Source organism: Gossypium raimondii, chromosome 6, assembly GCF_025698545.1.
Source record: "Gossypium raimondii isolate GPD5lz chromosome 6, ASM2569854v1, whole genome shotgun sequence".
Lineage (NCBI taxonomy): Eukaryota > Viridiplantae > Streptophyta > Magnoliopsida > Malvales > Malvaceae > Gossypium > Gossypium raimondii.
In genome coordinates this window covers 45,909,602-45,930,350 of record NC_068570.1, presented here as the reverse complement: position 1 = coordinate 45,930,350, position 20,749 = coordinate 45,909,602, and the positions used below count along the sequence as shown (strand labels likewise).

Sequence of the window (20,749 nt, the reverse complement as noted above, 5' to 3'; positions counted from 1 at the left end):
AAAAGTTAAAATTAAAGAAACGGGTCCTGAAATGTTGTCATCCTAAAGGAAACCTCGGATCATTTCAAATAAAGTAACCTTACTTTGTTGGAGCACCGAGCATCCATCAATTTCTTCTAAATAAAGTACCAAGCTGCATTTCACATATCCACCATCTCATTTGGAGGCAACACTCTAATAATGCATGCGATAACCATACATATTTACTCCTCAACCCCTTGAATTCACAATATTCAACTCATTACTTCTTTATATGTATTAGAATTAGCAAATTGCATGTGCTTCATTATTTTATATCTAGTTATCCATATTTGTAGAATCCTCAAAACACAGAAGTCAAAATTTTAATACAACAAAGTACTGACCAACAATGTCGCAGAGCTTGAGCAAGAACTTTTGAAAAAGAAAAATAACTTAGACGGAGAAGAACATAGTTGTTTCCGACTTGTAAGTTTAACAGTCCATGGATACCCGTCAAGCACTAACTTTCTTCCTAAGGAGATGGTGCAGGTCAAGTGTGTTGATCTTGGCAGCAAGTATGAAGTCATTTTCCGTAAGTCCACCTATCCAGAAGGAACATTCACGTTTGAACATTACAAGTTAAAGAATTAACTGATCCTATTCTCGCTTTCTTAGCATAAGCTTTAGCTCCAGCACAGATAGATAAAAGGTGCCAGCTCTATCTATAACTCCTTTAACAGTAAATATTACAAAAACTATCAATCAAACTTAGGCATACTTGCAAATTAAGTATAACAAACAAACAAACAAATAAATAAATAAATACAAAGCATCCTCACCAGAATATTATGTAAAAGTAAAAAATGCAGAACTAGTACAGAAAAAGACCAAAAAGAGGCAAAAATGAAGAACAGAAATTTAGTCTTTTCAAGGACAAGAAATTATTACCAACAGCATGCGTCCATATTTCAACTGTTACATTGTTCCATCCGACCAGATGCAGATCTGGATGATGGCCTGCATTAGGGAGAACACTTTCACTCATCCAAGCAATGACCAAAATCACCAAGCAAGTCAATTACACAGTCATTCCCTCTCATTAGAGACCTGTATTGAGTAAAAAACATAACACAATGTACCTTCTGCTTCAGCAATATCAGATATAAGCTGAAACATCTCCAGTCCTTTGGTGAAACTCTTAACTTTCCAAGACCTTTTTAGCTTCAATGTACCCCCTTCATTTGCCAAATTCCAACCATCCACCTGGTCAAAACTAAAAGAGTAAAGAATTTTGGTTTATATAATAAGACATTAATAGACATTTAGAAAAATACCTTTGGAATTAGTTTACTTGCAGTTTCTTCAGTCATGGCCCGTAGATCCTTTGTGTTGCATGGCACGCACTTCTTAGCTGACAAATCTAACAAAACCAATCAACCAGATGAGGCAATAAGAAGTATCCATCATGATCAAATCTAATTTCCTCATAAAACATTAGACAACAATGAAAGCCAATACGTAGCACAGCTGCAACTGCAATCCGCAGAAAAAAAAAACAGACCAAAAAGTGAGGAAAAGAGTAATTACATATCACAGCATATGTACAGGTTTAATCTCCTAATACCTCATAAAACAAGGATGGTTCCAAGAAAAATGAACTTCTTTAAGGAAATCGACCAACCAGGGGCATAGACAAGGGGGGCAGGCAGTGGCCTTGGCCCCCCTAAAAATGGTAAATCTGCTATTTAACCTTTTCAAATTTACAAAAAATTACAAATTAGTATAATAGTAAAACTGCACTTTGGCCTCCTAAAGCAAGTTTCAGGCTTCACCCCTGCGACCAACCCCAGGCAATTTATTCACTTCAACATCAGCTAATGAAGTTCAATCCTATATTTTAAACTCAACATATTCAGAAAAAAAAAAGTGCAAGATCATATGACGAGGCAAGAGCAGTGGATTCTTTTGGTCCTAAGAAAATAAATAATATGCAGCATGGAATAATAAAGAGAGAAGTCAAGAGAGCCTTAGGCTGCAAAAGAGATTGGTTTTAATTTCTACAATAAGAAAGAACATGAAAGAATAGAATACACATATTATCAAAGAAGATGACATAAGAAATACATTTAACCATTGAACTAAGATTGCATCACTTCCCATGTAAGACTAATTAAAAAGCAGTCTAATCTAAAACCCTTTTAACTGACGTTTCAACAAAATGCTAACAATCCATTCTCGGGGATATAATAAACTAAAAATGCATTCAGTTTTCCTTTTCCATAAAGGGTGAGAAGGGAAGGTGTTAAATCTTGGCCAAAATGGTATACTGCCATGATAACAAATCAAAAACACCAGAAACAGGTCAAGAGTAACGCGGCTTTGCTTCATACTATCAACATCATATGATGATGGTCTACCGTCATCAGTCTCTACGCACCTTTAGCAGTGGCGGTGAAAAACATTCTAAATCCATAAACCGAGATCTTATTTGATGAAATTCCAGTAGGATCACGATTATTCTCAATCACTTGTGTACCGCAACTGCATATAAATACAAAATGCATCTTCATACAATAAAATTCTCTAACAAATTAAACTGAAACGACTTTAATTACGATTTCCATTACTATTATTCCAACATTACAATAGAAACTAATATCAAATCGAGCTAGATACTATTTAAAATAAAAAAAATTAGCCGATACTCTGGATTAAGATTTAACTTCAAGGAACTAAGTTTTTATGAACCAGAAAAAAAAGGGGGGGGGAACCTACATGTAAGCTTAAAAGCAGCAATAAATATTCAATCTCTAACTAAAAGGAATAAAAATTACCGTCCATGAGATCCAAGAAGGACTGGAAGTGAAACAAGAGGTACCTGAAATAAAAATTAAATGAAAAAGAGAAAGAGAGATTGGAATGTATGAAAGAGTAAGTGCACCTGAAATTTAGAAAGTGAGAGAAACGGAGTTCGTAGCATTCGTGCGATCATTTGTCAATCTTGACGATGCTTCCGTTTTAATTTTGAACCCCCCATTAAGAATCCAAAAACACCCCCAAAAATTAAAAAGAAGGGTCCTCGAATTTTTTATTTGGTCCCTCCTTTTATTATCTACAACATACATTCGCCTCCCCTTCCCAAGTTTATACCGCTAAATATATTTTTTTCAAAATAATAGGGACCAACTCGCATAATTTGAAATTATATTTTAACTCAAGTGAAGCGAGTACTGTGCCTAAATTCAAAACATTTGACTTTGTAAGTCTTTAAAATTCTTTTGAAAATATTTAATTAATAAAATTTATTTTAAATAAGGTTATATCAAACCTAACAAATTTAAATATTTTAGCAAAAATGAGAGAAATCAGTTTATGTCGGTGTAAGTAAAATTAATTTGTATCTCTTTGTACCACTAATATTTTAACGATTCATCCATCATATTTTATATTTCATTTATATAAATTATGCATGTCGATTTGATGTAAATTAAAATTTTATAACTATTTATTCTACATAAAAAAACTTTTAATCATTCAATAAATATTAATATATATATATATATATAATATTTTAGATAGATGTAATAGAGATATCGGATCAATTTGAGATTTGTACAATTATATCAATAAATTTAACGGCTAGATTGTTAAAATATTAGTCGTACAAAATGATACAAAATAATATAAAATTACTTTAATTTTACATCGATATGAATGGATCCTCCCTTTAAGAAAACATAATCATTTTAAAACTAATGATGATAAATTAATAAGAAAAAGTAATCAAATTGCATTTTATTATTATTTTAAAATTAAAAATACATCAAATAAAATAGATTGAATTTAATAAATAAAATTTAATTATCTATATATTTGTATTTATATTTTAGTGAGATTTTACTACAAGTATCCTTTTAACGTTTGTTACTTTATTTTTGAAAATAAATATGACATTATCTATTTATCCTTACATTAGACGCTTTACTAAGTTGATGTCACAAGTTAATTAAGCAATAAGTACAGTGTCAAAAATTTAGAACATAGGTCAAACTTTTAAAAATATTAAAACCTTTAACAAAATCATATAAATTAATGTATAATATTAATACTTGATAAATCAATGTATAATATAGTTAAATGTAAAAGCATTACAAATTTATTAAAATAATAATTAAAAAAATACATCAAATAAATTCCAATAACTCATAACTTTTCACAATTGTCCATCATACTTTCTAATGTATTGAAACTGTTGAATTATTTTTTCCTTATCAATGTTTTAAAAATATGAAATAAATAATTTTCAAAATCAATATTTACTATTATCAAATAATATAATTATATGTAATTTTAATTTTAACTAATATACCAAACAATTTTATAATCTAAATTTAATATTTATAAATTTCTATACTAAAAGTTCAGTATTTAATTTTTCATTATTCAATTTTTTTCGTTTATCAAATGCTAACTTAGTAAATATAATTATTATGACAAATTATATGAAATATAAAATAAATTGAGAACACAAAATGAATTCATTATTTTTTTATGAAGCTAACATATAACTAGTATTTAAGGGTTGAGAAGGATTATACGTAATTTTAAGCATTGTATTAAAAAAATAGTAGGTTTTCACAAAAATAAAAACCACACGAGTGCTTTTTGAGGTCACAAGAATGCAATATGTCAAACACAAGATTAACACAAACACGAATTTCACACTAGCAACAACAATTTCTAAACAAAAATATTAAATATTTCTAATTATTATTTGAGAAATTCAATATTATAAACACGACCAAATCTTAATTTCTTCAAGGATTTATATTAATACAAATCTAAAATTTATTACCGAATTAAGAAGCTAAGAATCTCATACAAAATCAACATCTTAGAATTACTTAATTAATAAAAAACTGAACTTTGCAAAAACAAAAAACCCTCCATCACAAGTAAAATCACAATCTTATTTTTTTAGAGATTAACCAATAAATTTGATAAAGAAAAGGAGATGTTGCCAAATTAAAAAGTATTAAAATATAGTTTACATATCTTGTAAAAATATAAGTGGAAAATAAAAGAAATTTGAAAAGAAAAAAAATTAAGAGTATATATTTTCCTATAAAATATTTATTATAACATTTTGTGGAGTCAATTCACCAACTTTATAATTTAAAATACATATTTAAAGAAATTCTTTTAAAAATAAAATTAGTTGTTAGAGTAACTCAGAGCTTAAGTATTAACTCAATTGAGATATTACTAAAATACATTTTAATATTAGTTACTTTAATTTTTGAAAGATAAATGTAATATTATTTTAAAAACAATATCATTTAGTGATATTTTAAAATAATATCGTCTAGTTATTAACTGATGTTCAAATTAGTTTTAAAAATAATACTGAATCTTGAAAGTCAAAAGAAGTAAAAATATCACGAAAATCTTTGTATTAGGAGTTGATTATATTTTGCTCATTTTATTTAAATTTGGACAAATAAGTCCTCAGATATTACATCAAAGAACAAATTGATATTTTTATTAAAATTTTCATCAATTTCTTCTATTAAAAACTAAATCTTTGTATTAAGAGTCGATTATATTTTGCTCATTTTACTTAAATTTAGACAAATAAGTCCTCAGATATTACATCAAAGAACAAATTGATATTTTTATTAAAATTTCCATCAATTTCTTCTATTAAAACTAACATAGCTAAAATAATCAAACAATTATACGTGATGTGCCATGTATTCCTCATTCGACATCCATAACTAATTTTTAACCATAAAAATAGATACAATTTTTAACAAGACTAGTTTAGTTTTTATTTAATGTATAGAGACTAATTTATCTATTTTTTTAAAAATGTCAAATACAATCAATTCTTAATACAAAACTTCCATGGTACTTTTACTATCAAAAGTCTAGCTATTTTCATTATATTTAAGCGTTTAATTGAGTTATTATGACAATTGGATACCAATTTAATTGAAAAATCAGCAAAACGTCCATTCTTTTATAAAATAATAAAATAATTATAAAACATTTTCTTTTTATATTAAATAAACCTAAAATAATAAAGTAAACATGATGGGAAATCATTAATAATAAGTGCATTTTTTAAAATGGTTTGACCCTTTAGGTAATGAATTTTTATGTTTAATATTAAATAAACATACCAAAAACAAAGTTGAAACTAAATTATTATTAGCTATAATTACAAATTTAAATGCCAGTAATTATGAATAAAATCTTGAAGAATATACATATTTATTGACATAATCTGATTTTTTAACTAGTTTTTTGAGGGATTCAACTACTACTATCTTACTCATATAGTCATCATTTCTGTGTTAACTGGTGGATCTCATCTTCTTCAGTGCTTCTATGTACTAAATACATGCCTGGAATCAGACATTTTCGAATATAGAAACATAGATCTCATCAACTGGTTTTCACACGACAGGAAAACAAACAAAAAAGGTAAGAGTAACTTCAGGGCACTGCATTGCACTATTAATACAATAAAATTTAATCAAAGGAGGACTATCTGAATCAATGCAGTGATAACAAATAAGTAGTAACCATGAAATTATAACAATTACAATAATTCGGTCTGAAATAATTTTAAAATGTCCAATTTTTCAAGAAAATTAGCAGTTATGTGAAAGCTTTCTACAAGGGTTCAAAGTGTATGCTACGAAGTAATTCTGTTAACCTCCAAACACCTACCATATACATACAAGTAAGAAATGGAGGGGAAAAATAACATTAAACTATAAATGACAACAATTATCTTTATCATCTAAAAATTACATCCATCACTCAATTTGTTCTTATAATCACTTTGGAAATCCAAAGTGGGAAAAGTTGTCAGCATTATACAAGGTCAGTAGCTATATTAAGTACATTCCGAAGAAAGGTTGCACAGAAATGGAATTCCGCGTACCTATTATTTTGCCATTAGCGGATAATCTAGTAATGTTCATCATAAGACCTGCACGTAAGGCATGCAAAACTGTAAAACTGTTAAGATGATCAAACTCAAAGCATTCAACAGATGTTATGACAAGCAGTGTAGCTACAACTCTTATAAGCCTCTTCTCTTTAACTCTCCAATTTTGCTGATGGCAATATGACCTCAACTCCATAATCTTCTTATAATTTAACCAAAACCACCTTGACCAGGAGGTAGCTCCTTGCACTGTAGAACCCCAGATCATGTCACTGTTTTCCATCTTCGAATCCATTCCTATCTTAAAGTCTTTGTGTCAAGATCCTAGTAAACACCCCAACTGGACCTCTTTTTTATGGCAAATGTCCAGGTGTAGCAACTGAGTAAATTAAACTAATTGTTTAACATAATCACTATATTCTCGAATCATAAGTATCATTAAATCTAAATCTTTCCCAGAAACAACATAGTTTACCCCCAAGGCCCTAGGGCAATATCACCATCTTACCTGAAATACCTCAATCACTTCTTAAATATGTCATCAATTCCAAAAGGATGCACTTTAGAAAGATAATACAAGGAGATAGTTTGGCAGTTAAGCACAACAATGAAATCAATGAATTAAAATCATGAATTAAACATAAGCATCCGCAAGTACATATACAATCAGTTAGAGAATATCTGCCTAATCAGAAAAGACTTCTATGTTTGTCTCTTCTCCTATAAAATTTTTAGTGAATCAAAAACTTAAGTGACTTTATGACTAACTAAACTCTTAAGTAACCTTCAGGCAGCTGTTGTTAACAATGTTCTATTTCCACTTCCCTAGCGTTAGCACTATGAACCTAACTAAAATATAAGTGTGTCTGTGCATCCGGGGAAAAAGAGAAAGAGAAGCTATTTGGACAATGACTAATCTGAGCAAACTGTTTCAAATCACTTCTGAGGCTTTGAAGGAAGATAAAAATAACTGAGTTCGGTGTACTTGATTTAGACCTAAGCCTAGGTATGAAGGTGAAAATATACAAGAAAAAATCCTACTGAAATTCACCAACTTTCTTAAAGGAAACATTATTATCAGCTAATATAAGCTTTAACACTCATGTTGCCTCTCCAATGGCAAGGGGTACCATTTTTCTATTTACTGTATTCAAAGAAAGCAGTCTAGGAGTTTTGAGTTCCTAATGTCATCTTCTGGTCCTTAATGCATGCAGATGCGGCCAAGCAGCTGACAGGTTAGATAAACGGACCTTCGTAAAAGGTGATATGCACCATCCTCATTAACCATCATGCCATGTATCCACCTAATAGAACAAGAAATGCTTCTGCTCAAGCACTAATGTGCACACAAAGACTAATAAAAGCAGATCAAGATGTCAGATTTGATTATTCTTTCCATCCTCAACTACTTCATTTTCCCAGGGTCCTATGTTAGGAACTGCTAAAGCAGCAATTTTTAACTTTATTTGAGACAAGCTTTATTTAGCACAATCAGAGCCATCATCAAGTGTTGTTAAATTATTGTACCACTTAAAAACAAATCATATTTACATCCCAACTTTAGCAACAACTAAAAGTACCAACTAATTACAACTTCCAATATCCTATACAGCTTCCTTACTACAAAGCATCTATGCCTTATGTTCCTTCATATTGACAGTTACAATGGCAGGGTCTTATCTTAGTCAGTAGAACTTTTCGTTTCAAATAAATAATAAATTATATTCCGATTGCCTCCAATATGTTTCACATATAGAACTTACAGAAATAATTATCCAAAGTTCAAGTTATGGAATTTAGAGACATAATTATCAAAAGTTTAAGGTAAGATCTTATAGGGGTTCAAGTCTACTATGTTTTTCTAACAAAAACTATGTACTGATGCCAGTATGAACTATCAGAAAAACAGAAGGGCCTAGTCAGACAGATAAATTTTCCTACAAGCTTCCATTCTAAACTTTTAATTTCTTAATACAAGCAAAGATGGGGGTCTAAATAATTTTCATAGAAAACAACAAAAAAGAAGAAAAATAAATATAAACAAGATAAAAGCAGTAGAATAAGATAGCAAACAGGAATCTGCAAAATTATATTTCACAAATAATTCATATACAGAGCTTATATCATTGGAACTTGAACTATACAGTAAACAGACACTTCCTATGACTACCTTTGATTAAAAGACAACAAGCACTCCACAGGGTTGTCAACTAAGGGTAAAAAGAAGAGGAAACAAGCAATGCTGACACAAGAAGAAGACAGATGATACCTTATTTCATGGTTAATTTTGAAGAGAATTGAGTTTTTAATTAGAGGCCAAATTTCACTTAAATCAAATATGAGGACAAGGAAATATATTAAAAGCTATTCAGAAAAAAGGAAAACAAGGTGCTCTTATTCCTTGTTACCAAATTTCTTGGCAATGATAGGACGGACATCATCAACATCAACCAAAGTCTCTAAGAAGGGAAGTAACGAAATTAGTGCACAATCGGATGGATCATCAAACCAACTCTTAATAGGAATCCCGTTATTCACTTGCAACCTGAAAACCTGAAATCAGCAAAGAAGAATTCTTAAGCAATAGAAGTATAAGCATACGAAAATCATTACTCTTTCCCAATTTTCATTTCACCCAGTACTATTTAAGTTGATAGTAGAGAATGCATTTGATGCTGCTACTAGACAAAAGACCTCTACCATTTCTGGGCGATATTAAGAAGCAAGGCACGAGTCCTTGCAACTAGTCTTACCGTAAAGCTCAGTTAGTTGGATGGTTCTTAAATGAACTTTATGCATACTCAACCACAAGAAGTACCTCCAAATCTGAATCTTTCTAATGACAAAGACACAAACAATATATCACCGGTTCACATACATATACTCTTTGCCTCGGCAATAGTAAATCTCACAAGCACATTAAGTTTATGCTAAAAGCAATATATATATATATATATATATATATATATAGGGAAAGATGACAGCTAGGGTGGCAACTATATGTCTTGACTGAAATTGAAGGCAAGAAAGATTAAGTTCATGAACCTTTAGTGAGTAGAAAAGTACCTGTGGAGAATTATCAATAATAGCAACCTTTGCAAGATCAACACCTAAAACTGTCAAGTCTTTAGTGTAATTTCCATCTGAAAAAATGCATGATTCACGATAAACCCGCCGAGATATGAACTTTCGATCTGGATCCAATATGTCCAGTAATTGTTCTGCGTAAATGCTTTGGCTGGCAGTAAAGATGATAACTTCAAACATCTCTGCAACTTTCTCCAAAAAGGTATGTAGGTGAGGCCTCTGCTTTACATACACAGTGTGCTCTTTCATGTTGAAAAATACTGTAAAGGTGAAGTCAGCATCATCACAATGTTCTAGTGTAGAGTGGACGAGAGTTTCTGCATGTGTAAAGAAATGGCGATCAAACACTACAGTACTATTTATCATTAATTTGTTTAAAGCACCAAGTAGAACAGAGAAAAGAAAAGTAAAAGTTCAAATAATTTTATACTGATTGTAAAACGAGAAAGTAGCTTCCAGATAAAAAATGCCATCCAAAATAATTCACCTATGTGAATAATACCATCTAATAATCAACATTTTAGCAAACAAAACTGGACATGCAATCTACTTATACTCCAGAAAGGCAGAAAGCATTTGTAAATTTTCTTGCAACTTTTCAATATTGACCTCACTAACAGAATAAATTCTGCATGTATGGTGATTATGACATACAAAGACAACATTTTCCTCAGAATAGTGGTTTTTTCCCTGTGAACTGTTTATGGGAATTGAGACAATAAGTTCCCGAAAGGTTCCACCAGTATTTTTTTTTATCAGTTCTAGCCAAAATCTTTGGTCTTCCTCACAGTACATCAAACTCCAGGTTATAGGCCTTATGGCTTCATTTATGACTTGGAATAGTTTGTTTGATACTCCATTTAGAAGGATGACGAGAAATAATTAGTTCATCTGAAGAAATGTTCAAGAAGCGGTAAGGTGCATGAATGATGGATTACTTTGAAAGGCATAAGTCTACAATAAAAAACTTGCAAAATGCACATGTCTTACCATCCAAATCAAGCACAAGAGTTATCGGCTTCCTTTTCCAAGCCTCTGTCAGAACATTAGCAGGCCGAAAGCTTGATACAACATCAGATAGCTCTGGTAAATTTTTTATAAATGCTTGTGGATCAAAGTCATCTGCTTGATCAGTGTCAGAGTTAACATCAGATTCTTGCAGGCAGGATCTCATCTGATCAATTGCTAGACATAAACCAGTATTATCTTGGGCCATCATGGATTCCTCATGCAAATGAAAATCGTTAGTATCATTGGCTTTGACAGTGTCCTCAAGGAAAGGCAGTATCATGCATTGCTCGGCCACATCAAACAACATACTTGGCTCAGAACACTTAAAATCAGGAAAAGAATAGGTCCCTGTGAAGTTACTGTCAACAGCATTTCCATCAAAGGGTATGCTCGCAATTATCATGTCAGATATAAAGAAATCTGACACATTACATGTTTGACTGCCAAATAAGCTTTTGTTATCATCACTGTCATCAGCCCCAAATTCTGGCAGTTCAAGGCCATTATTACTCCCTACAAATATTGAGAAAGAGATACCCCGTGTCAAATAATTATCTTAACAGAGCCTTGCAACCCTCATGACGTGACTCTAGAATATTTGAATTCCATAAAAGTTCTTCATTCTACTCAGCATTAAATACGGGTAAAACAATAATACTATTTAACGAGATATCAACCGCACAAAACCCGCTAAATGCTAAAAGCTCATACAAGTACAAATTGCCCCAAAAGCATGCAACAAGATCAAAAAGAATCTTTCTTCTACTAAGTTCTTTGTTTCTAGAGCTACTAAGTGGTAATCATATTTTAGGCCAACTAACTTTCCAAGAGATACTGAATTATAACTGAAATTCATGCAAACCAACTGAAACAAAGAATCACCTGCATCATTGTCAACATTTAGCTCACTGTGTATTTGGATTGGCTCCAGATAAGGAGAGAATATTGTCTCTAAGTTTGAGCCACATGTATGGGCAGATTCCTGCAAATTAATAAGGCATCATTGATAAGCAACCAGGTCATAAGCCAGTCTACAACATTACATCTTCAAAAAGCAGAGTAAAAACAAAACTAACAAAGTAAGGTCCTAAAAGGTAATAAAAACTTGCCATTCCTCCCAAAGTTGCAGAATCAACAAAAGCTGGAAGCTGTTTCCGAAGCTCAGAACCGTCTTCATCCAGAATTAGTTGCTGAGCACTGGCTCCATCAGTTTTAAAAATTGGGGAGGCTACTTCTACATTTGATGGATCTATCAAAAACAGTCAGTATGCACATGAAACAAGCTAAAATACATGCATGGATAGAAGTAAAGAAATGAATACCAATATATTCTTATTCCTACAAACAGAAAGCCTATCACGCATGCATACAAGTAAACAAATGACTGAGCAAATAGCAGTACATTTTTATTCGTTGAAGCACGACATAGATGATGCACTGATAAGTTTAAGGGAAGGGATGTATAAACGAGATCCTAATTTTCCATTATATGCAACGATTTTAGTAGATAAATTAATATTTCAATCCTCAAAGTGGCTCATATTTTGAAATTGCTAATTTTAATGCACTCAAATCTATAGAGAGCACATAATGTCAAGACACAAGCAAACGGCAAAGAATTTGTGAATCTTGGTAATAGGACAGTCCAAGAAGCTTCTGTAACTCTAAAATTAGCATTAGAGAAATATAGGTGTTGTTCAATGTAGTTGCTTACCATCATGAGAATTCTGAATACATGTGCTGAATTCAGCTCCCTGCTGGGAAACCCTGACATGACAGCATGGCCTTTTGCAAATCATGCTAGACCTCTGACACACACGGAGACTATTTTTGTCTCTTAAAGAAACCGTGCTTGATTTCGTCTTCATTCTTAAAGATGGCATTTGATCTACAACAGTTATATATATCGAAATCTCGATTCCGGAACATCAGTGGGGGAAAAAACCCCTCCAAATAATCAAATCACCAGCAGAAACTGTGCCAGATGAATAGTGAAGGTAAGAAGCGAAGCTATTAAAACAGACAGCATAGAGGACTAACAAAACAAAAGAGACTGACATATAAAAGAAAGAATATTCAAGCAACATAATTAGTGAGCAGTAAGACATGTATAGCAAATATAAAACCAAAGAAAAAGATGAGAATTAAAAGTCAAAGTCGATTACCCTTTTACTAGAACAACTAAAGAAATGTTAAGACAATCAATTGAGAATAACACTGAATACCACAATTCTGAATGTTAGATCTTGATTTCTGTTCAAGACACAACTTTTCATACAAATGGAAATTTAGAAGATAAAAGAGAACGGTAAGAAAAACTCTTCATAAAGAGACCATGCTAAAACAAAACAAATCCTTCAAGTAATCCACCCAAATTGAAGTCAACCCAAGTCTTTTAACCACATAAAACACAATAAAACCTCATCAGCATAGGTTAATTACAAAGCAAAAATACCAAAGAAGACTAAAAAAAACCAAAACAAAACAAAAAAACAAAAAACCTTCTGCATATTAAACCCTAAACGAAGAAAGACGAGCTGAAAAGAAAATTTACCAAAAAAATAATAGTGAAATAGTGAAATTTCTATAGCATGGAAATAGAAGTACCTGTTTTGGGGAAAAAGGAAGACTTTTTTTTCTTCTTTTCCTTCTCCCTTTTGCTGAAGAAAGACTTGTGTGTGTGTGTTTTTCTTTCTTTCTTTCTTTATTTTTTTGATATCAAAGTGTGTTCTTTTTGTTACTTCCACGAACGGTCAATACAAAGGTTGGAGGGGGCAAATGTCGGCTTCATTGGATGATCAGACGGCTGTGATCAAATCATTGAGGGGAGTTTGGACTAATAGAACTTTGCCACGTATAAAAATGGGACCGAGTCTTTCACACGTGCAGCTTCGTGGAAAGAAACTTTTGGGAGGAAATGGAATTTGATAACTTTTTGCGTTAAATATACTATTTGACACCTAAGTTTAGTTTCAATGTTCAATTTGGTATCTAAGTTTTTTTGCCCAATTTGGTGCCTAAGTTTGGGTTTAGTGTTCACTCTAGTACCTGGATTTTTTTTAATTTGATACTTGAGCTTTTTTTTATCTCAATTTGATACTTGAGTTTAACTTCATCATTCAATTTAGTACATGAGTTTTTTTCTCTATCCCAATTAAGTACTTATGTTTTCCCATAGAAAACACGTGCAAAAAGTTCATTGAGTCACATGATATCATTTGATCTGAAGCCAAACTCATATGCTAGATTAAGACAAAAACTTAGGTGCCATATTGAACTTTAAAGTCAAAATTAAGTACTAAATGGTATATTAACTCTAATTTTTTGCTAGTTACGGTTTTTAACGCGTGATTTGCACTCACCTTTTACAGCTGCTACCACTTGTTTGTGTAAAATTGGTTTTTTACTTGTTTTAGCTTCCTGTTCTATTTTTTTCTTAAAAAAGAATTAGAAGTACCATGAATTTAAAAAATAAAAATGTGTTTATAAATAATATATAATAAAATGTAATATTCAAAATTAATAATAATATCACAAATATAATACATACGAAATTAAAATAAAAGAAATAGTTTGAATTATGATTAAAAAGAAATTTAAATAGATAAATACACCGTATTAAGAATATTAAATGAATTCCAATTGTTTATTGTAGCATTCTCGTTTTCTTTGAGTTGTTATCAAGTTAACTTGTGACACTAACTCAATCAATGACATTATCAATAAAATTATGGCATACCCACGATAAGGGTGAAAATAATTTATTAAAAAATTACATAAAAATCAAATGTTTCTTTAGTTGAAACGATAAAGTTAGGAGAGTGTATATTTGGTGTTTTGAGTTCAAATTCTATCGTAACTGTTAAGCTCAAAAATACCAACAGGGGGTGAATTGATATTTTAAAAATTTTTGCAAACTTTTTTAAATAATGTGGGGAGGAAAGAAAAACTTGGACAATTTGATTTATAGTAGGTTAACCCTAATTGCCTATCTCCACTACCTTGGTATACATTAACCAAGGATTTATCAATTCCCTATACTTGAAATTATTACCTTTCAAGGAGAAGGTATAACCTTTACAATCCCTATCCTTTCAACAATGATGAGATTAGGGGTGAGTATTCGATCGAGTCAAGTTGAATCGAGTAAAAAAATTCGAGTTTGTCGAGTTGACGAATCCTATTTTAGCAACCGAACTCAATTTGAATTTTTTTCGAATTGAATCGAATCGAGTAAAAAAATTTCAAGTCAAGCTAAGTCTAGTTAACAAGTCCTATTATTTATACTCAATATTGTGTTTACATGGACCGATTATTTAACTAGAAGACGAAGTACAAGATTATTTAACCACATCAACAATATAATGATTTTGCCTTTTAACTTAATGAGCAAACATTTATCAAAACGACGTAATTTTGCCTTTTCTTATTCTTATTTTCGGATAACTCGAATTGTGTAATTCATATTTGAGTTAAATCGTTATTCGAGTTGATCTAATTTTTTTGAATTGAATCGTATTTTTCTCACCCCTAGATGAGATAAAACCTTACTTCTAGTTTTTTGTTGTTAAACTAGAACTCTCTAGTTTTTACAAGGCTCAACTATAACCCTTTACAAATTACTTAAGGTTTTATACCAAAAAAACCTTAAGTAACTCTTGCAATACAAAAAAATTGTAAACAATGAAGACATCTCAAATGTGTGTGTTTACAAATGTTAAGCTCTATCTTCTAAAGAATTTAAATGAGAATGATGAAAAGATCTAACAATAAGCACCTAAGAGATATGTATAAGAGAAAATGAGAAAATGAAGAATTTGAGGCATTTCTCTTGATTTCTATACTTGGATGTTCATATATTATATCTTGAAGTGTTCTTGATGTGTGTATATAACAAGAAAAAAAAATTGAGACCATTTATAGTCGTTGGGGATAATTTCTAGTTGTTGGAAGCATTGCAAATAAACTTGTACCGATACAACTCACAAGATGTATAGGTAGAAGTGGACTTGTATGGGTAAAAGTCCTCTTAAGTATCAGTAGAAGTTTGAAAGTATGCTTAAAGTGCTCTCTGACTTACTTTTACCAGTAGAACTTTCCCCAAGTAACGATACAACTTTCCAGACTTGTATAAAATGAGTTTAAAATACTTAACAACATTTTGGATTGACTTAAAAATATTTAGATAAATTAAAACACATATAAAACATATTTTTGAGTATTTTGCAAGTTTTTGAAAAATTTTGATAAAATTTTCAATAATATTTGCACCAAATGATTTAGGACATATAATACATATAAAATTTGTCTTAAATGTTGTTATACCAAAATTTTGGGACATCAAAGCTAACAATAAGCATGTGTTTTTTTCTCTAAATTTTATTTAAAAGATAAAATACCCTTAAATTAATATTAATTTCTTTGTTAAAATAATGGCATATTTTTATTGATTTTTTAAAAAATAAAAAAAAGATTAAAACACCCTTGAATAATAACTTATTTTAATTAGGGAAGAGCATTTCTATAATTTTCCTAACTGAGTTGGTGCCTGTTGACTTGTGCCACCAACTCAATTAGTAGCTTAAATAATAGTATAGATATATATAATTGATGGAGGTAATAAAATATGCATAATAAAATTAAAATGTATAAAAATATAAAAATAAAACATTAGTTGAGTAGTAAATTAAAAGTTTTATTAATGCAATTTATATGGGTTCAAATCCCATCATACGTAGATTTTATTGATTTTTTAAATAAAAGATTAAAGTACCATTGAATAATATAACATATTATAATTATAGAAGGACATGTTCGTGACATCAACTTTATGTCAAAAGTTTAAATAATAGTATAAATAATATGTATTCAAATTATTTTAATAGAAAAATACATTTTAAGATATTTTAAATAAACATTTTAAGATCTTGGAAGTTAAAACGCGTTATGACTATACATTTTCTTATGTTTGTTTAATAGAAAATAGTTTAGTCAATAAAAATAACTTATAAAAAAATTACGAAATTAAGTCTTTTTCATGTAAATTGACTTTCTCTCTTATAAAACATAAGCTATATTTTGGAAAAGAGTTCTTTATGATGAATTTTATTTTGTATAAAAATAACTTAAGTTAATAATAAATTTTAATTTTAATTTTTAAAATTTTAAAATATTAAAATCAAATATTATAATGTTTAATATTATTAAACATACATATTTAATTATTTATACTTAATAAAATAATTTATTATTTTGATAAATTATTCAATATTACAATTTGATTTTAATAATAAATTTTAACAATAATAGTTTTAAATTTTAAATAATATCCATACTATATTATTGAAAAATATTTATATTATTATTTTAATAATAAATATATATTACAATTTATAAATATTTAATAATAAATGTCATATAGTATAATATATATTTTAATTATATAAATACAAGTATTTATTTAAATAAGGCTTAGCTTTATTTATCCCTTCCAACTCTAATGTGTCATTATCCACACTCATGTATGTAATATATATGTAATTTAAATTAAGTTTTAATTAGACTTGTTCATGGGTCAGACTGCTCCTCAAAACCCGAAGGTCCGCTTAAAATTTGGAGGGTTTGAGCAAACATATTAAGCCCCAAAAATGGGGTTGGACAAAAAAATAGGCTTGTTTTATATTATGTAATTTTTATGCATTATGTAAATTTATAACACATAAAAATTAAATCTATAATACTACTATAATGTAAACATTAAAAACATTAAGATCCCTATATATATAATTTTAATAAATTAAAAATATTAAATTATTAAATATTAAATTAAAAATAATATAAATATATTTATTAAATTAATATATATATATATATATATATATATGGGTGGACTTAAAATGGAGTTGGGTTAGCTATTTACAAGTGGGCTTGGGCAAAATTTTAAGCCCGTATTTCAGGTCGAACTGGGCTTGAACAAACATAAAGTGTGTTAATATCATGTCTAGGCTCAATCCTGCCCATGATCGCCTTTAGTTTTAATTAGGTATTGTTTATTATTAAGTTTATATATGATATTAATTATTACAAAATATTATCTTATTATAAAAATAAATTTCGATTGTCAAAAGGAAATTTTTAATATAATATTTTGTAATAAGTATATGTATGTTGTGTTTGTTTCACTAAGAACAACTTTTAAAAAATAATTTTAGGAAAATTTGACAAACAACAAAAATATGAGGGTATGTTTGGTTTGAGAAACAAGGATTGCTTTTATTTTCATTTTTAAGAAAATGAAAAATAGTGAAGAAAACATGTTTGGTTAAAATTTTTGAAAATAATTTTAAAAATGAAAATAAAATATATGTATTCACTATCATCAATAAAAATGTTTTGGAAAAATGGAAAATGTTAAAATAAAAGTTTTTGCGTTTCATTTTATGCATTAAATTTCTTTTAACCTTAAACTTTGTTTATTTAATTTCATTTTATTTTACTATCATAATACATTTTAATTAATTATACTTTAATTTAATTATTTTTCAATTCTATTTTGAAAAATACATATCAAACGCGTTTTCGTTGTTTTCATTATTGTAAACAAATTTCTATTTTCATTTACCAAAATATTTTCCAATTTACAATAAATAGAAAATGAATATTGTTTTCTAAAATTGAAAATAGAGAATATTCTCTAAAACCAAACGCAACTTAAGCTTTTTCAAAAATCATTTTCCAAAAACTATTTTCAGTGAAACAAATGCAACCTAAGGGTTTGTTTGTTTCATTGATAAATTTTCTTCATTTTCATTGTTTGTTAGGGGAAAATAAACTCAGTCATTGTAAATGGTTTTACGAGTCAATAGGAAAATATGACTCTTTTTTTTTCCGTAAAACGTCTTACGAATTAAAATTCATCTAATTGGGTAAAATGGTGACCAAAAGGTAAAATTGCACCAATTAGAAGTTTGAACAATTTAGATCCCTAATCTAAAATATGGAAGTCAACCGACCACTTTAGCCCATTGAATTGATATTTGTGCACTTTTGTCTGTTTTACAATTTAGTCCTCCTAGGTGTACGTTAGTGTAATTAATCTATGATGATGATTTGTCATACTATAGTAGTTAGTGAGTAGCTAGTTAGACTTTGTAATTGCATGCATTTTCATTGTTAGTCACTTTATCACCCGATCTCTCTTAGGTTCAATCCTCAAAATACTTCGTGTTCTGTTATAACACAAAAATATTACAACTAACCTATCACACTTGCAGTTAAGCCGTTTTAATTTTTGGTAATTTTATGTTGATTCTCTGCTCAGCGTTCGTACGTTGTGGCATTGTCAAGTCGTTGGCGCCATTGCCAGGGAGATTTGTATCTAATTAGTTGATTTGTATGGTTGTTGCATGTTGTTCTATAAACATAATTGGTAAAAACTAGGTGTATAGATACAACACTTTATTTGTTTGCTTGTTTGATTTATTCTTTTATTTATTGGTGTATCTTGTGGTTGCAACTCTCAATGTATGACTCGGATTAACAACAAGTTAATCCCATTTGAGCATAAGCGGGAGAGGTTAAAAACAAACACGAGAAGAGGTCAACCTTCAAGGGAGGATCAACCATCGATAGAATCGCCTATTGCCGGTCATATGATTGAAAACCCTCTATTTGAAAATCCACCCTTAGGCCTCCCAAACGTCGAGGAAAACGAACATCCTATTCGACCAAGACGAATGGCGAACCGTACATTGCGAGACTACGCCATGCCAATTTTGGATGTGGTGCTAGGAAGCATCAACCGACCCGCCATTAATTTTAACAATTTTGAAATCAAGCCGACCATGATCCAAATAATCTGAAGCAACCTCCAATTCCAAGGCTCCATGAATGATGATCCCAAGCAACATCTTAAGCATTTTCTCACCCTTTGTGATACGTTTAAATATAATGGGGTATTCGATGACGCTATACGTCTTCAGTTATTCCCTTTCTCTTTATGTGATGAAACGTTTATGTAACAACCCGTTGTTCAGTGGTGTCAGAAATAGTGGTTTCGGGACCACCAAATCCAACGAGTAAGCTAGTAAATGTTATTATTTAATACTTACGAGTCAAGCATGGTTTTTAAAAAGTTTTTAATTTGATAATCTATGTTATTTAAGCGATTTATTAAGTTCAAGTGGTAAGACCCTGAGGTCAAGTGGTTTTAGAAAATAAGGTATCGGGACCTCGTTTCTATAAACCTAGCCATAAATATTTTTATAAATATTTATGAAGTGTCATTAAGGTGGTATTAAGGTTTTGTTGAATGTTAGTATGTGATTCTATTGTGATTGAATCAATATATTATATGTTATTATGTAATTTATCTTGTCAAGAAACGATGGAAATTTAACGACGTACGACAATATCGAGTCTCGTTTGAACCTTAGGAATATATAGGATGCAAATGACATGTCATTAGAGTTACCATGTTTCGGGTTTTGGTCCTGAATGTCCTACCGATGGCTGAGGTGTAACGACCCGATAGTCAAGATGTCAAAAAATGCATTTTTGAGACTCTGTTTTTGTAAATTAGACTCGTAAATATTTACGAAGTTATTTGTGTGGTTAATTAAGTTTTGGTTAAGTGAAATTGCATGAATTAAGAGTAATTAGGTATAAGGACTAAATTGCATATAGGGTGAAAGTTGAATTATAGATTAAAGAAAAATTAAAGGGACTAAA

General features: G+C 29.9%; 2 protein-coding genes across 9 annotated transcripts; both read right to left on the bottom strand.

The window, feature by feature from the left end:
- Positions 1-223: 223 nt before the first annotated feature.
- LOC105774350 (hypothetical protein) lies at positions 224-3,065 on the bottom strand. Of its 2 annotated transcripts, none has more exons than XM_052632143.1 (7): positions 2,903-3,065; positions 2,796-2,839; positions 2,399-2,502; positions 1,296-1,372; positions 1,101-1,224; positions 910-978; positions 224-563 (listed from the first exon to the last, which is right to left on the bottom strand). In XM_052632143.1, exons 1-7 carry the CDS (start codon positions 2,951-2,953, stop codon positions 475-477), a joined length of 558 nt encoding a protein of 185 aa, XP_052488103.1. In that variant the 5' UTR covers positions 2,954-3,065; the 3' UTR covers positions 224-474. The 2 variants fall into 2 exon arrangements, with proteins under 2 accessions (XP_052488103.1, XP_012452276.1); XM_012596822.2 differs by having other exon boundaries at positions 1,296-1,381; positions 2,903-3,063.
- A 3,078-nt stretch (positions 3,066-6,143) lies between these two features.
- LOC105773085 (uncharacterized) lies at positions 6,144-13,776 on the bottom strand. Of its 7 annotated transcripts, none has more exons than XR_008196704.1 (9): positions 13,628-13,776; positions 12,735-12,995; positions 12,130-12,269; positions 11,903-12,002; positions 11,000-11,533; positions 9,989-10,326; positions 9,331-9,475; positions 6,917-8,226; positions 6,144-6,371 (listed from the first exon to the last, which is right to left on the bottom strand). XR_008196704.1 is itself a non-coding variant. In XM_012594725.2 (9 exons), exons 2-9 carry the CDS (start codon positions 12,901-12,903, stop codon positions 6,378-6,380), a joined length of 1,512 nt encoding a protein of 503 aa, XP_012450179.1. In that variant the 5' UTR covers positions 12,904-12,995; positions 13,628-13,776; the 3' UTR covers positions 6,144-6,377. The 7 variants fall into 7 exon arrangements, 5 of the variants coding, with proteins under 5 accessions (XP_012450179.1, XP_012450176.1, XP_012450178.1 ...); XM_012594725.2 differs by having other exon boundaries at positions 6,144-6,415; positions 6,917-6,964; XM_012594722.2 differs by having other exon boundaries at positions 6,917-6,964.
- Between the last annotated feature and the right edge of the window lie 6,973 nt (positions 13,777-20,749).

Coding starts and splice junctions, on each gene's coding strand:
- LOC105773085 (XM_012594722.2), bottom strand. CDS start 12,903: ATGCCATCTTTAAGAATGAAGACGAAATCAAGCACGGTTTCTTTAAGA. Junction 9,476..9,988: donor TTATTGATAATTCTCCACAG/GTACTTTTCTAC, acceptor TGCTGATTTCAG/GTTTTCAGGTTGCAAGTGAA. Junction 6,372..6,916: donor CGCTAATGGCAAAATAATAG/GTACGCGGAATT, acceptor GTCTGATTCCAG/GCATGTATTTAGTACATAGA.
- LOC105774350 (XM_012596822.2), bottom strand. CDS start 2,953: ATGATCGCACGAATGCTACGAACTCCGTTTCTCTCACTTTCTAAATTT. Junction 2,503..2,795: donor CTTCTTGGATCTCATGGACG/GTAATTTTTATT, acceptor ATTTATATGCAG/TTGCGGTACACAAGTGATTG. Junction 1,225..1,295: donor CAAGTAAACTAATTCCAAAG/GTATTTTTCTAA, acceptor AGTTTTGACCAG/GTGGATGGTTGGAATTTGGC.